Here is a 16241-nt window from a genome sequence, read left to right as displayed (position 1 = left end):
CTGCAACGCTTGCGTGCATTTTATTTACAAGAAAAAGAAGTGAAAAAAGGAAACAAACAGACCCACGAACAGAAAACAACTACATAATGAAAATAGTTTGACAAAATTCAAGGAACAAAAAAATGCTTATGTTAAGTTCATGAAGGAAAACTATATCATGGCGGTTTCAGTGGTCCAGCCTGATGATTTCCCGTCAGGGGACAAAACTGGATCACAGCTCCAACAGTGCTAGAATCAGATCTGTAAAACAGGCACATTTAAAAGTGAAATCACACAAATTACAATTCAAGGCGTTTTGAATGGGTCTCCACTTCTTTAAACCAATACATTTCCATGTAAAATCACAAATTGCAATTTCTAGCCTATGAAAACGGAGCAGAACTAGAAAAATATATTCACTATTGAAATGTCCATGAATTTGCCATTGCTTCATAGAATTGTATTAAATTCCAATGACTTTTCAATACATGTAAATCACCACTGTAAAATTCCCTGATAATTAAATGAGCGTAAAAACCCTGATTTAACCCTTTATTAATGGTCGGGTCATTTTTGGTTTTAAAAAATGGTTTCCTTAATTGAGTGGTACAAGGCTTGGTGACTACTTAACTTGCTAAGAATTTGGACTAAATTAGTTCAGGTTTTATCAAACTTAATGGGACACACACACACACACACACACACACACACACACACACACACACACACACGCTACAATTGTCTAAATATATCCAATACATAAATTAAGATTAAGTTATGATTAATAAAATTAAGTTTGTTGTTAGAACATTGGCTTATAGAAATCAACCACTGCATGGAGCACTGAAGCCATCTAATGGCCATAGTTATGGTTTCATGTAATTGTTATGTTATTCCAGCAGATGTCACCAGAGACCCCCAATGCATGACATAGTTTGATGTTTTGACAATGGAAATGAAGGTTATATATATATATATATATATATATATATATATATATATATATATATATATATATATATATATATTACACATACATACACACACACACACACACACACACACACACACCTAAAGGATTATTAGGAACACCTGTTCAATTTCTCATTAATGCAATTATCTAATCAACCAATAACATGGCAGTTGCTTCAATGCATTTAGGGGTGTGGTCCTGGTCAAGACAATCTCCTGAACTCCAAACTGAATGTCAGAATGGGAAAGAAAGGTGATTTAAGCAATTTTGAGCGTGGCATGGTTGTTGGTGCCAGACGGGCCGGTCTGAGTATTTCACAATCTGCTCAGTTACTGGGATTTTCACGCACAACCATTTCTAGGGTTTACAAAGAATGGTGTGAAAAGGAAAAACATCCAGTATGCGGCAGTCCTGTGGGCTGAAAATACCTTGTTGATGCTAGAGGTCAGAGGAGAATGGGCCGATTGATTCAAGCTGATAGAAGAGCAACTTTGCCTGAAATAACCACTCGTTACAACCGAGGTATGCAGCAAAGCATTTGTGAAGCCACAACACGCACAACCTTGAGGCGGATGGGCTACAACAGCAGAAGACCCCACCGGGTACCACTCATCTCCACTACAAATAGGAAAAAGAGGCTACAATTTGCAAGAGCTCACCAAAATTGGACAGTTGAAGACTGGAAAAATGTTGCCTGGTCTGATGAGTCTCGATTTCTGTTGAGAAATTCAGATGGTAGAGTCAGAATTTGGCGTAAACAGAATGAGAACATGGATCCATCATACCTTGTTAACACTGTGCAGGCTGGTGGTGGTGGTGTAATGGTGTGGGGGATGTTTTCTTGGCACACTTTAGGCCCCTTAGTGCCAATTGGGCATCGTTTAAATGCCACGGCCTACCTGAGCATTGTTTCTGACCATGTCCATCCCTTTATGGCCACCATGTACCCATCCTCTGATGGCTACTTCCAGCAGGATAATGCACCATGTCACAAAGCTTGAATCATTTCAAATTGGTTTCTTGAACATGACAATGAGTTCACTGTACTAAAATGGCCCCCACAGTCACCAGATCTCAACCCAATAGAGCATCTTTGGGATGTGGTGGAACGGAGCTTCGTGCCCTGGATGTGCATCCCACAAAACTCCATCAACTGCAAGATGCTATCCTATCAATATGGGCCAACATTTCTAAAGAATGCTTTCAGCACCTTGTTGAATCAATGCCACGTAGAATTAAGGCAGTTCTGAAGGCGAAAGGGGGTCAAACACAGTATTAGTATGGTGTTCCTAATAATCCTTTAGGTGAGTGTATATAAAATAAATAAATAAATAAAAAATTGCTTAATTTTTATATGAACATGAATGGAGCATTATTTAGAGATATTTAGAGATAAATAAGGTCAAAAATACCATAAAAATCCCCCCAAAAATGCACAACTTTAATGTTTTACTTTAGTGATGTAAAACATTACTTAAGTGATTTAGTTATTACATTTCGTTAAAAAATATTGGGGTTTCCACATTTTATGTTTTGGGTCAAATTTGACCCGAACAGATGAAACAGGGTTTTCTATTGATAAGTGTAAAAGGGTTAATATTCCAAGCTGCAATTCCTCACCTGGATAGTTCATGCTTCTCTTCAGCATTCTGAAGGAATCTCCTGAGAGCGAGTGGATTTCATCTCTCAGCCTCTGTCGGCCGTCCAGTGTGAGGTGCCACAGACACGACTTCCTCTTCCCATCTCCAGACACCTGCTGTGGGGTCTTCTTGAAACTGTTGCTGAAGCACAGATTATGGCGGATTGTGTTTTTCCACCCATCTGGAGCTGTAATGAAAAAGGGGAAGTGCTCTCTAGAGAGAGAAAACAATGAATAAAATATCTGAGAAACACTAAATAAAAAATTATTCATGTCATTAGATTAAGAATGGATGGGAAAACAGTAAAGACAAGGTGAGCGGTGTTCACTACCAGAGACGGACCACTGGTGTAAAAATTAATGGGAGAAACGGAATGGCCAACACCCAACGGCTGTGGAAAAGGAAGTCCCGCCTTAGAGGTAAAAGAGCCAATCACCTTTTAGATCCAGACATCTCCTGTTAGTCATGTTGAGAACACACATGCGCCTCAGCTAAACCAGCCTGGAAAACAGCGGTTTTTGTGGCGTCACCCAAGCTAAAATGGCGCAATTTATGATACCAATGTGGTCAGATTTTTCCCCATTCAAGTACCGTAGATTGGAGCTGTACTCTTATGCTCTTATTCACATAAAATAGCTGCCAAGGAGCATTCCAAAGATGGCCGCCAAGTGGACTGATTTGCCTTGAAAGGGATTTTGTCACCACCTAGATGTTAGGATGTTGCCATCGTTTTGCTAGGTGGTAGCTTAGGTACTTTGTGTGCTTTCTTCGGGTAAGGCACTGCGAAAAAGACGGTCATCGTGACTCAGTAAAGTATTGAATTTGGATGGAGGGAGCCACTTGTGTCTTCACAAAATGTTTACATATTTATTTAGCTTACATCACATTATCTGCTAAAAGTGAAAACACTGGATGCCGGAAAATAAAACAGGCTTCCCTTATGAATCGTGGAACACTTCTGCAATCTCAGGTGTTCTGAGATGAGTTTTCAAAGGTTCTTTTTAATTTGACATGACATCTAAAAAATGCAGCGCTCCAGCTCAAGACACTGAAAAACCAGCAAGATGTGGCACAACAGTCAAAGACGTCTGTTTTGAGAAAGATAACATAGAAAAACAGAGCAGATGGATGCAACAATTTCAGTGTGAAAGTCGCTTTAAATAAACATAAATGTTTCAAATCCCCAATTTAGTATTTCTCACAATAGTAATAGTGATTCTTGTTTTAGCATCCACTACTATCATATAAAAGAACATTGGGACCTGGTGAAGTTATAGATCTGCTGCACGTTAAGACTCCCGGACCGGCTGCTGCTGAGCGCCACGGCGATGAGGATGCAGTAGTTAACAGGTGGCCGAGGCCACCCTCCGCTCTTCAGGTTCATACTGTCCTGCAGGGCTCTCTGAAGCCGTCGGTTCTGTGTAAGACCAAGCTTGCGAGTGGTCTGTCTTGGTGTCTTCACCTTTCGAGCACCCTTCACCTTATGACAAACGGGCACATCTACAGAGGAAGCGTCGTCTTCATCTGTGAGCTATGACAAGAGACAAGGTATTCTTCAGACCAGTTAAACAAATTTTAATTTTGTTTTTTATTATTGCCAAAGCAAATGGCAAAAGTGAATTAATTCTGTGAAATCATGGCTAAGGATTGGTTTCCCCAAATATGAAAATTCTGTTGTACTCGCAACATTTCTGAGTGATTAAATACAAAAAGGTAGGGCAGGACTTGATTTTATCCATCAGGAATATTAGAATTGATTTGGAAAGTGGGCATTTCATTCTAGAATGCACCTAGACCTGAATGAGTGTTTGCAATCGATAGTAAAGAGGATGACATTTTTTGTCACCATATTTTTTGAGCCTTTATCTGTTGGGAACCAAATTGGTGGCCTGGACACTTGATGTCAAAATCCTCAAGAGCATCTTGATACATCCCAGTGGAAATTTTTTTTAAAGTGTATGATTTGCTATTGTTGTTGGAAGCTTCAATATACGGCTACCTGGCATTAAATTACCACTTGATATCTTGGCAACATTTTAGTAAGGCTGCATTACCTACAGCATTATTTATTTGACTATCGGTTGACATCATTTTCCCCATCAAGTACTGCAGTGCATCTCCTCATGGACTGCACCAGATTTGCCAGTTCTTGTTGTGAGATGTTACCCCATTCTTCCACCAAGGCACTTGCAAGATCCCGGACACTTCAGGTGGGAATGGCCCTAGCCCTAGCACTCACCCTCCGATCCAACAAGTCACAGAGGTGCTCAAATAAGATTGAGATCCGGGCTCTTCGCTGGCCACGGCAGAACACTGATATTCCTGTCTTGCAGGAAATCATGCACAGAATGAGCAGTATAGCTGGTGGCATTGTCATGCTGGAGGGTCATTTCAGAATTGGTACCAAATGAGGGAGGAGGATGTCTTCCCTGTAACACACAGCGTTGAGATTGCCTGCAATGACAACAAGCTCAGTCCGATGATGCTGTGACACACCGCCCAAGACCACGACGAACCTTCCACCTCCAAATCGATCCCGCTCCAGAGTACAAGTCTCGGTGTAATGCTCATTCCTTCGTTGATAAACGCGAGTCTGACCATCACCCCTGGTGAGACAAAACCACGACTCGTCAGTGAAGAGCACTTTTTGCCAGTCCTGTCTGATCAAGCGAAGGTGGGTTTGTGCCCATAGGCGACATTGTTGCCGGTGATGTCTGGTAAGGACCTGCCTTACAACAGGCCTACAAGCCCTCAGTCCAGCCTCTCTCAGCCTATTGCCGACAGTCTGAGCACCGATGGAGGGAATGTGCGTTCCTGGTGTAACTAGGGCAGTTGTTTTTACCATCATGTACCTGTCCTGCAGGTGTGATATTCGGATGTACTGATCCTGTGCAGGTGTTGTTACATGTGGTCCGTCACTGTGAGGACAATCAGCTGTCCTTCCTGTCTCCCTGTGGCACTGTCTTAGGTGTCTCACAGTACAGACATTGCAATTTATTGCCCTGGACACATCTGCAGTCCTCATGCCTCCATGAAGAATGCCTAAGGCTCATTCACAAAGATGTGCAGGGACATTGGGCGTCTTTCTTTTGGTGTTTTTCAGAGTCAGTAGAAAGACCTCATTAGTGTCCTAAGTTTTTATAACCGTGACCTTACTTGCCTACCGTCTGTAAGCTGTTAGTGTCTTAACGACCGTTCCACAGGTGCATGGTTATGGTTCATTGAACAAGCATGGAAAACATTGTTTATATCCTTTACAATAAAGATCTGTAAAGTTATTTGGATTCTGATGGTTGATGTGAACATTAACTGAAGCTCCTGACCCTTGTCTGCATGATTATATGCACTGCACTGCTGCCACATTATTGTTTGATCTGATAGTCTCATAAATAACTAGGTGTACAGGTGTTCTTAAAAAATGCTCAGTGAGTGTATATAAGTAAATACAGGGTCCATTTTGACATTATGTTGACTTTAAGCTCAGCTCCTTTCTCCCTGACACAAATCATCTCTCATTTGGAGCCAAAACAGGCCTTTAACATGACATACTGTAATATAAAAATCCATTTGCAAACAACGCATTACCAGAGATCTATATATAATGGCTTTACTCATACCTGATACTCGCTGGAGAGGGAGGTGTTGGGCACTGACTCATTCAGGCAGGTTTCATCAGGTAGAATCACTGGGCGCAAACTTTGTTCGAGAACAGGTGTGGTGAGTCTTGGCACAGCTCCCAGAGTTGCCAGTTTTGGGGGTGTTGGTGTTTTGGGGTAACTAGTAGGGTACTTTATAGGACAGGCTAAACTGGGATTCACCATCAACCATAGATTAGGTTGTATTTCAGGCTCTTTATAAGAAACAGAAACATTACAGTTGAAGTGTGCAGGTGTGTAACATTGAAAGTTTGACAACATTGTTGTAGAGAAAAGCTTTCTATTAAAGAAAAAAAAAATCCTAAATTTGTATAGGAATTTCTGTCATAATTTGAAACAGTGCATTCACTAGATATATTTAAAAGCCATTTTCAACCATTCAGGTTGTGATGTTACATCCACGCCACCATCAGTGACCCTTGACCCTATATATTTATATGACTGTCCTCATTAGAATTCTACATGTTCATCAAAAGTTGATGATGCACCAAGTCCCACAAATATTCACTTTTGTCTTCTATTGAAATTGACAGATGTGGAAAGAGAGAGAGGAAAATACATACAAAATATTTAGATATGTTTTCCTTTGTGATTTAATTAGTCACTTATCAGAGTGCTAATGGGGGTCAAATAAAATCCTACTGAATAAACTGAAAATCATACAGGAGATTTTTGTTTAATGTTGTAATCCTCAGTAAGTCTCATTAGGACTGGGATGGGAGCCCACTAGAGAGAAACGCACCTGTGGCATTGTGAGGGAGCTGATAGTTGCTGTCAGTTCCAGGTAATGATCTTCTCGAGATTCTCGCGTAATGCCACTGCGCCAAATACTGGTCACTCCGTTTGTCATCTGCGAAACCAGGATGATTTTATGATGCTGAGAAACCAGTTAGTTTTCATGCTCGACTGAGATATTCAATCATTTTTACCGTGATAAAACTGGTCGGTAGTTGTCGTTAATTTTATTTCCTCATTCATATCCCAGTCATGCAAACCGGTGGCTAAATGAAGGCCGAGAAATTTACTTTTGGATTGAAGTTGAAGGTACATTGTGTCACCTACACGTAGACTCCTAAAGGACTGTATAAGTATCGCATTTATTCGACGAACTGTTGTCGTCATATCAATAAAGAAGATTTCGCTCATTATCGTGGCAGGTGATCATCATTATGCTTCATTATTAGGCTTCAACAGTGCATCGGAGTCTTCGCGAATGGTTTTAAACATGAATCTGTGCAGTTTGTACATTTTATGGTTTTGCAGTATAGCTTAATAGGAAAAAATAAATAATCTCAAGGTATATTTTATGAATCAGGTGGACGTGAACACGTTTTTGAGTCCGTCTGTGCTGTGAACACACTGGCCTCTTCGACGTCTATTCAGCGTCTGCGATATTTAGACGCCATGTCAAGTTACCGTCAAGTTCAGCAAAACACAGCGCGTCACTGGCGATTCATTCTTTTTGAATGAAGAGACGATTCATCACTTAATAAAACGGCCACCTGTTCACAATGTTTTACACTAAACAGTCCATTTAGACTGACCTGTGTGTGGAGTTTACTACGATAAATCGCTATTTTATAAGAGAAGACACGGTCAATTTTGCGACAGTTACGTGTCAGTTTATGGCTCTCCCCATTCTTTTTTATTAATTTTTTTTTATTGAACAATATATTGTACAAACAGCATGGCAACAATCGTATATCATTGCAATATAACAATGAAATGAGGTGCAAAATTGCATTGCAGGAAAAGATCAACTAAAATAAATAAATAAAATAAAACCAAAAAGTTAGGGTTTGTTTTCCAAAACAAAACGTTTTTGTGCATTTTTACTTTTCATAATTTTAAAGGCCTTTGTATAAGAAAGAAACGCATTGTGAAATACAGAAAACCTGGGTTTCACTTTCAAATATTTGGATTTGTGTATATCAAATTTCCCAAAAATAAGGATGTTATTAACCAGAAAATCGTCTTTGTTGCTGTTCATAAGTCCAAAGACAATGTCCTTATGAGAGAAGACTTCAAGAAAAGAAACCTTTGGGTAAAGCCACTCATGAATATCAAGCCATAAAGCATTTACATACATACAATGAAAAAATAAATGATCAGTAGTTTCAATCTCATCACAAAATACACAATTACTAGTTTCAATTCCAAATCTTTGTCGTACAAATTCACTGGAAGGATAAACATCGTTTAAAATTTTGAAATGGATTTCCTTGTTCCGTGTAAATTGTTTATTTTGAGAAAAACTGTGATATCAAATTTCAGGCTCTCCCTATTCATTTGTATGGTATCTGCAAACAGTGATTCACTGTGGTAAAACTTTGAATGCATTTGTCAGAGTTCTCAACACAGGGATATGAACCTCTACGCTTTTTACCATAGAAAAGAGCATAAAACGGTCAACAAGGGTGTTAGGGAAGAAACTGTTCCTGTGTCTGGCTGTTCTGGTGCTCAGTGTATCGCTGGAAAGAAGGCAACAGTTTGAAGAGGAAGTGTGCTGGGTGAATGGGGTTAAGAGTGATTTTACCAGCTCTTTCTGTCTCGCTGGATGTGTACTGTTCTAGCAGGGTGGGTAGGGGAGTGCCAATAATCCTCTCAGCTCTCTGAACTATCCCTTGAAGTCTTCTGATGTCTGACTTGGTAGCTGAACCAAAACAGACAGATACTGAAGTGCAGAGGACAGACTCAATGACTGCTGAGTAGAACTAGATCAGCAGCGCCTGCAGGTTGAACTTCCTCAGCTGGCGAAGGAAGTACAACCTCTGCTGGGCCTTTTTCAAAATTGAGTCTATGTGGATCTCCCACTTCAGGTCCTGTGAGATGGTAGTGTACGTATTTTAATGGGGATATAGTTTATTACAGCAGACAGTTACATTAGCAAACAAGGTTTGAACATCAACTGTAACAAGATCAAATGGAAGTTCACGGTTTTTTAACACTTCTGTGTACAAATTTGAAGGCTGCTTATTGGATCAATACAGGTAAACGTCTTATTATGCAACTATGTACTACATTACAGAGAGTTTACGACCTACTAGCTAAGTCTTGCCATAAGAACAGGTGGTGCAACCAAATTAAGCACTAACTTACTACAAACTTACTAGAAGTTACTTGGCCCTTATTGTGAATTTTTATCCCAACTTACGTAAGACCATACACACAGCTGGTAAAACACTACACTAAAGCACCTGTAGGCCATCAGCCAATTGTTGGTTCCCTACAGTGTTGGGGGATGGTGTCCTGTAGTTGGTAATGTCTTTCAGGCCTCTTCACACTGATGCAGCTTCAAACAGTTTTTTCAGAATAGCTTCTTTTAGCCGCTCTAATCTCCTTTGTCAGACAGTTTTTGGCCTGATTGTACAATATTTTATCCCCACTTCTGTAAGCATCCTCTTTGGCCTAAAGAATCTGCCTGAGTTTTGCTGTAAGTCATGGCTTGTCATTGTTGTGTTAAATACGTCCTAGTAGGAATGCACATGTCCTCACAGAAACTGATATATGATCGTAGTATCTGTGACCTCATCCAGATTAGTGTCTGCAGCTTCAAAAACACTCCAATCAGTGCAGTCAAAACAGCATTGTAGATCCAGCTCTGCTTCATTGGTCTATCGCTTTACAGTCCTTACTACAGGTTTAGTAGATTTTAGTTTTTGCATGTAGATTGAAAGATGAAACATTGATTCTACTGGACCCCCTCTAGATTGTATAGGCTGAGTCTTAAAGACACACCTACCTGCTGATCAGAAGAAGATGAACCAGACAGTGATCAGAGAGTCCCAAAGCTGCTCTTGGGACAGAGGGATATGCATCCTTTATTGTTGTGTAGCAATGATCCAGTATATTCCTGTCTCTGGTGGGGCATGTAAAGTGCTGTCTGTATTTTGGCAGTTCACAGATGAGGTTAGCTTTTTTTAGATCTCAAAGAATAATAATAAGTGAGTCCTGGTGTTGTTGCTCCATGTCTGTGATGTGATCAGCCAGCTGTTGCAGTGCGTGTGGACGAATGTAAATACTCACCAGTTTAAACGAGGAAAACCCCTGCGGCGAATAGAACTGTTTACAGTTGATAAAGAGTTAGGACAGCACATCGTCTTCAGTATTGTTACATCTTTACACCAACATTAGTTGATGTTAAAACCCATTCCACCGCCTCTTGTTTTACCTGTTAAATCCGTGGTGCAATCCGCTCTAAACATCTGCTAGCCCAGTAGATGGAATGCACTGTCGGGGATGGCTTCACCCAGCCAGGTTTCCATGAAGTACAATGCAGCAGAATTTGCAAAGTACTTATTTGTGCGGGTGAGGAGAAGTAATTAGTCCGTTTTGTTAGGAAGAGAGTGGAGATTTGCTAGATGGATGCTTGTACTTATTCTTATTGTATGTACATGTATGGCTGCAGTGTCTGGACCTGTCTGCACATTAGCTTTTCACACTTGTTCACTTGTGTAATGGCGTAGTGACAATGAAAGTGAGTTGAGGTTTATTTTTAATACATTTTTGTATCGACTCCTAAATATAAATGGAACATTTCCACCATTATTGCACAGGGCGATAATACACACATTGACCTTTGTGGCCCTAGCAGAGCATGTTGTCACAATGGGAACTTGCTGTTTATTGACACTGATTTAAGAAAAAAAAAAAAAAAAATATATATATATATATATATATATATATATATATATATATATATATATATATATATATTTATTTTTGTATTTTTTATGAAATACTATCTTTAAAAAAAACATCTAAAACTTTCTAACATATCTGAATTTAAAGTATAGCCATTATGACTTTTCAGCTAAATTTTTACAGTAAGGAATTTAGTAAACAATTCAAGAAACAGCAAAAACATAAAAGGAAACATACACAAACATCAAACCATTGTTTTGGCCAACTGAAGTTGTAATTAATGACTTGTAATTAATAACTACATTTAAAACACTGTTGTGATAGCTTGTGTCAGTATAAATGTGACAACCTTCCCAACCTGACATGAAAATTATTGGTTAACCTTTGGATAAAATGTACCCCTGCTACAGTTGTCATGAAATAGTTCACCCCAAAATATAAATCTAATCATTTACTCACCCTCATGCCATCACAGATGTGATTGACTTTCTTTCTTCTGCAGAACACAAATGACATTTTTTATTTCAGCTCTGTTGGTCCATACAATGCAAGTGAATGTTGACAGAACTTTGAAGCTCCAAAAAGCACATAAAAGCTGCATAAACGGACTCCATTGGTTAAATCTATAACTTCAGAAGAGACATAAGTGTGGGTGAGAAACAGATCAAAATTGTAATCCTTTTTCCACTATAAATCTCCACTTTCACATTCAGGTGTGAAAGTGAAGAAAATATCTAAAGGGCCTTTCAGCCATTTCAATATTTAATAAATAATATAATAGTCAAATTCTTAAAAAAAAAAAAAAAAAAGCTGCTCATTTTAAAAAAATGGTCCTGCTGGAAATCTGACAAGCTAGTTTTTTTTTTTTTCATCCACCAGCCACCTTGGTTGGTAGGCTAAAAAGTTAATTTCAGACCCTGAATGTAACTGAAAAATCTGTTAGCATAAAAGTAGGTGTAGCTCCTGGTAACTCCTACTGATGACGTGACCCAGTTGCAGTATGAAGCATGTATTTGGAATTTGGAAGTGTGCCAGGGTCTTAAGTGTCCCAATATTCAGTTGATGAACACCCTTGCCAGTTCCTGAATTTGTGTTCACAATGCGTTTATAGGTTTCGAGAAAATTAACCTATGATTGGTTTACTAATAGTTGTTGCTGCATATTAAGCTGGGATAGGACAAAGTATTTTAACAAAGAAAAGTTACATAATTCAGCTTTAATGTGGTTTTTATTGTGTTCACTTTCTAACCCAAAAGCTATACAACAACAGGTTTAAGGTGTTTAAAATCAGCATACAAAAGAAAGCAAGCATTTGTGAAGTTGGACTTAAAACCTCATAGTTTCTGAGATGTTACCCTTGTGACATCTAGCCCTGGTCTCCCCAATATGCAAACAAACCCCATTGAAGATTGAAGAACCAAAGACATGATTTCATAATATTTCAGGTACAGGATTTATTTGAAATGCACTGTAGATTAAATATATATATTTATACATTGTAGGCACAATTTGTAACTTTTGATTATAATTCTGAAATGTTCTCAGTATATCTGAAATGTTTTTAATTTTGAAAATATCTGTCTTTGATATTGGAGTGATTTAATCTAAAGTGCATTGTATCCAGCTCATTTTGAGGCAAACACAGTAACAATGATGCCAATGAGGAGGAGAGCCATAGCCGTAGACAAAATGGCTGTGATAACCACCATCGCTGCACTGCGGGCCGGCAGACCATCATTTATTTGACGGTAATCAATTGCTGGAAAAAGACAAGACAAAAAGACCGTCATATCACAATAACTCCCAAGCCAGCTCAACTTTAATATTTTTCTTAAGTTAAAAAATGTATAATTACTTTACTATATGCTCCAAAAGAAAAACACCATGCATATTTATTTCACGTGATTCCTGAATATTCTGCCCATTATTATCACTGGAAGTATACCATTTACTGGTTAAAATAACACCGTATGATGTTTTGTGATTTAGATCACTCCAGTCTGTGGGGAAATATCTGACATTAACTAATGTTAATATATACTTAATTTTTGTTTTTAAAAATGTATTACTATATGTTGAAATTAACATTAGCCAAGAATTATAAACGTTTGTTCATGTTAACTAATGTTAATGAATGGAAACTTATTGTAAATATTTTTAATGTAATGTAAATTGTTACCGTTTGTAGTCGTATCAGTCAAGACTATGCTGATCTCATTTCCAATCTTGTACCACATGCTGAAAGAGAAACACACTTGACTTTGGGCATTTTTTTATTGAGACAAAGCATCACACTTTTGCGAGATCATCTAATTGACCTTTTGTTTTTATGTAAATATAATTATAAATGCTATAGACTAACCCTAATTCAATCTTAACTTACCCCTAAATGAAAATCTTTTGCATTTTGAGAATGATATATATATATATATATATATATATATATATATATATATATATATATATATATATATATATATTTAAAGCTAATTAAAATCACTATAGATTAACCTTTTGCAACCCTTTGCAAAATAATAATAAAAAAGTTTTATTTAACCATTAAGAGTTATTTATGCAAATGAGGATGACTTCAAAGGGAGATTTTGTCAAATTAAACTCACTTTTGAGGACACACGCACACACACAAACACACACACACACTGTTCACCTGTATGTTGTTCCATTTTTTAGTTCTTTCAGAGGGTAACCCAAAACTTGAGAGGTGCAGGATGGGACCTTGAAAGACTGTGTATCTGCAGACACATAAATAACCAGGAAGAATAAGTCATAATTCTTAATGTTTTATTCCATCATAGTGATGAACAAAAAAATACTTTGCCACTGCATGTTATGTAGAGTTCATATTTTGTAGCTCATTTAACCACATTTAATAGCTTATATGCCAGATAGATTAATATAATGCATACTGTTTTGACTGGTGGACCGTTCCTGGTACAGCAGTTCAACCATCTTGTTTCCATAAGTGGAACAATCAGGTAGACGAAGTAGAAAAGAGTTTGGGAATTTGCTAGCCATCACCCCGTCTAAAGCAGGATTCAGCAAGCTAATCTGTAATTCTAAAAAGCAAATATAAAACAAGAAACCTCTGAAAATAAATGCTTAATAAGAGTTGTTAAATATCACTTACTGACAACATTCATTCAGCACATCAGTAGTTCCATCAAGTTATTCTTTTTAAAGGGCTTTCTCTTTTATGCTGTGAAATATTTTCATTTCCCACCCATTTAAACTTTCTTTTTTCACCCCATCCCCGATGTCTCTTTCTTTACCTGCTAGGTTTAGGGGGAAAACCAAAGCCCCCAGGATGAAGAGTACAGCCAACATATTGTTCTGAAGAGTCCAGGTGTATGGAAGACTCAGAATGCTCTGGATACAACTGGGATGGGAAAATACGCGAAGCAAGACGCAATCATATAATCGAGTCAATCATTGGGCACAGCAAACAGGTTTGGCTAGGTTCATTTAAAATAACTGCCCTTCCCTAGGATACACCTTAGGGATGCCTTAAATCATGAATGTATGATCTAACTGCTGCAGTATATCCATTATTATATTAAGACTCCTGTACTTGAGGGACTGTGTTTGACATTGGTAGGTGTTAAAGTCATTTTAAGTATTTATTTTATTATGATATGTATTTGATGATTAGTGTAAACAAACAGACATGAGGAGGTTTTATTAACATTATTTTTCCCAGTATTGTGTGACAGCATTCAACATGACTTGCCTCTAGAGGAAAAAGAGGTTAAATATGTTACTGGATATTTTTGGATTAGCATATTACCAATCTACTCTTCATTTCTGCAGTATACACTACTGTGCAAAAGTCTTAGGCATATCAGATGCTTCTCAAAAATATTTGTCTGAAGGTTATCTTCTGCTTTGGTGAGTCAATATAAAATATATTTTTATAATAAATTGTAAAATACACATTTTAGATTCCCAAACATTCCTGTGGCAAATAGATTAGAACAGAAGAACAGGGAGCCCTGCAACAGATGGCATGCCCTCACTTGAGTCGTGAATTCGAATAGTGGGTGTGCTGAGGTCTCCTAAGCAATCAAATTGGCCGGTTAGAGTCACATGGGGTAACCTCCTCATGGTCACGATTAGGGGTTCTTGCTCACAGTGTTGGGCGTGGGAATTTGTGCGTGGATCGCAGAGAGTAGCATTAGCCTTCACATGCTGGGAGTCTCTGCCACGTGATACTATTTAGTAAGAACTGTCACATTCAATATATATATATATATATATATATATATATATATATACTTAACGCTATACTTGAGAAAGAAAATTGCTAATGCAAAATGTCTACATAAAACAGCTCTTTGTGATCACTTGTATTACTACTACAATACTAAAGCTAGGAAATAGCTTTAAACGAACAACTTCAGCATTACGGCTCATCACAGCTGAGAGACACAACAGACTGATTAATTACACAATGGGTGCTGTTTAAAATGGTGGAAAACATTTCTATAGTTTCTATAGTGATCAACTCTTGATTGCACATGTTCCTTCTCTCTCTCTCTCTCACTTACTCACACAAAGACAAAGATCCCCCATTTAGCCTTAACAGACTGTAGGGGCAAGTGCTGTTAGCCAGCACTTATGAAGGCCGGAACGGTACACAAGGGGGTGGGTGGCCAGCACCACGCCCGTCCGGCTTTGTCTCCCCAGTGGCGATGTTTACACACCGCACCAGGTACTCATTTTAGGCTGAGTTGACCTAGGAGAGGCCCGGGACCGGCTGAGTGGGAATCGAACTCAGGTCGGCAAGTTCGTAGCGCAGCGCGCTAACCGCTACACTACCGCTCCCCTACCGCATTCAATAACTTGTTCGAAACAGCAAAAGCTGTGATACTATTTCTGAAGTGACATTTTTTAAGGCTTGGACGCATCATTTGGTTATAGTTCCATGCACAAATGCGTTTTTATGACCGTACTCGGTTTTTCCTAATATTTTCAAATGTACTTGTTCATTGAACGGATGTATATAAGCAATATCACACAAGCAAGAGTGCGATATGGCCCTAAATCAGCACTGCTGTGATTACCTACGGCTCTCGTGCCTGCGGCCGAATCACAGCAGTGCTGATGTAGGACCATATCGCACTCTTGCTTGTGTGATATTGCTTAAATATATATATATATGAATTCTCTGAAGACAAAATATTACATCTTTTATCCTTCTGCTTTAAAAGTAAATCTTAAAGGTTTTTAGATATTTTTCTGGAAAACAAGACTAAAATTGCATGACTTTTGTATGAAGTAACGTTGTTCTGCACTGCATGATTGAATAGTAAAAAGTGGCAGATGTAAGTG

General features: G+C 38.4%; 2 protein-coding genes across 2 annotated transcripts; both read right to left on the bottom strand.

Annotated features, from left to right (window-relative positions):
• Positions 1-17: 17 nt before the first annotated feature.
• On the bottom strand, positions 18-7298 carry foxr1 (forkhead box R1). The gene is made up of 6 exons (XM_052097720.1): positions 7178-7298; positions 6991-7098; positions 6210-6442; positions 3855-4123; positions 2573-2805; positions 18-240 (listed from the first exon to the last, which is right to left on the bottom strand). Exons 1-6 carry the CDS (start codon positions 7296-7298, stop codon positions 212-214), a joined length of 993 nt encoding a protein of 330 aa, XP_051953680.1. The 3' UTR covers positions 18-211.
• A 4785-nt stretch (positions 7299-12083) lies between these two features.
• Positions 12084-14332, bottom strand: zgc:194948 (uncharacterized protein LOC796981 homolog). Its single transcript, XM_052111416.1, has 5 exons — positions 14183-14332; positions 13820-13969; positions 13561-13645; positions 13072-13130; positions 12084-12651 (listed from the first exon to the last, which is right to left on the bottom strand). Exons 1-5 carry the CDS (start codon positions 14235-14237, stop codon positions 12518-12520), a joined length of 483 nt encoding a protein of 160 aa, XP_051967376.1. The 5' UTR covers positions 14238-14332; the 3' UTR covers positions 12084-12517.
• Between the last annotated feature and the right edge of the window lie 1909 nt (positions 14333-16241).

Source organism: Xyrauchen texanus, chromosome 3 (genome assembly GCF_025860055.1).
Source record: "Xyrauchen texanus isolate HMW12.3.18 chromosome 3, RBS_HiC_50CHRs, whole genome shotgun sequence".
Taxonomy (NCBI): domain Eukaryota; kingdom Metazoa; phylum Chordata; class Actinopteri; order Cypriniformes; family Catostomidae; genus Xyrauchen; species Xyrauchen texanus.
The sequence above is the reverse complement of the archived record's forward strand: the minus strand, read 5'-3'. Positions and strand labels throughout refer to the sequence as shown.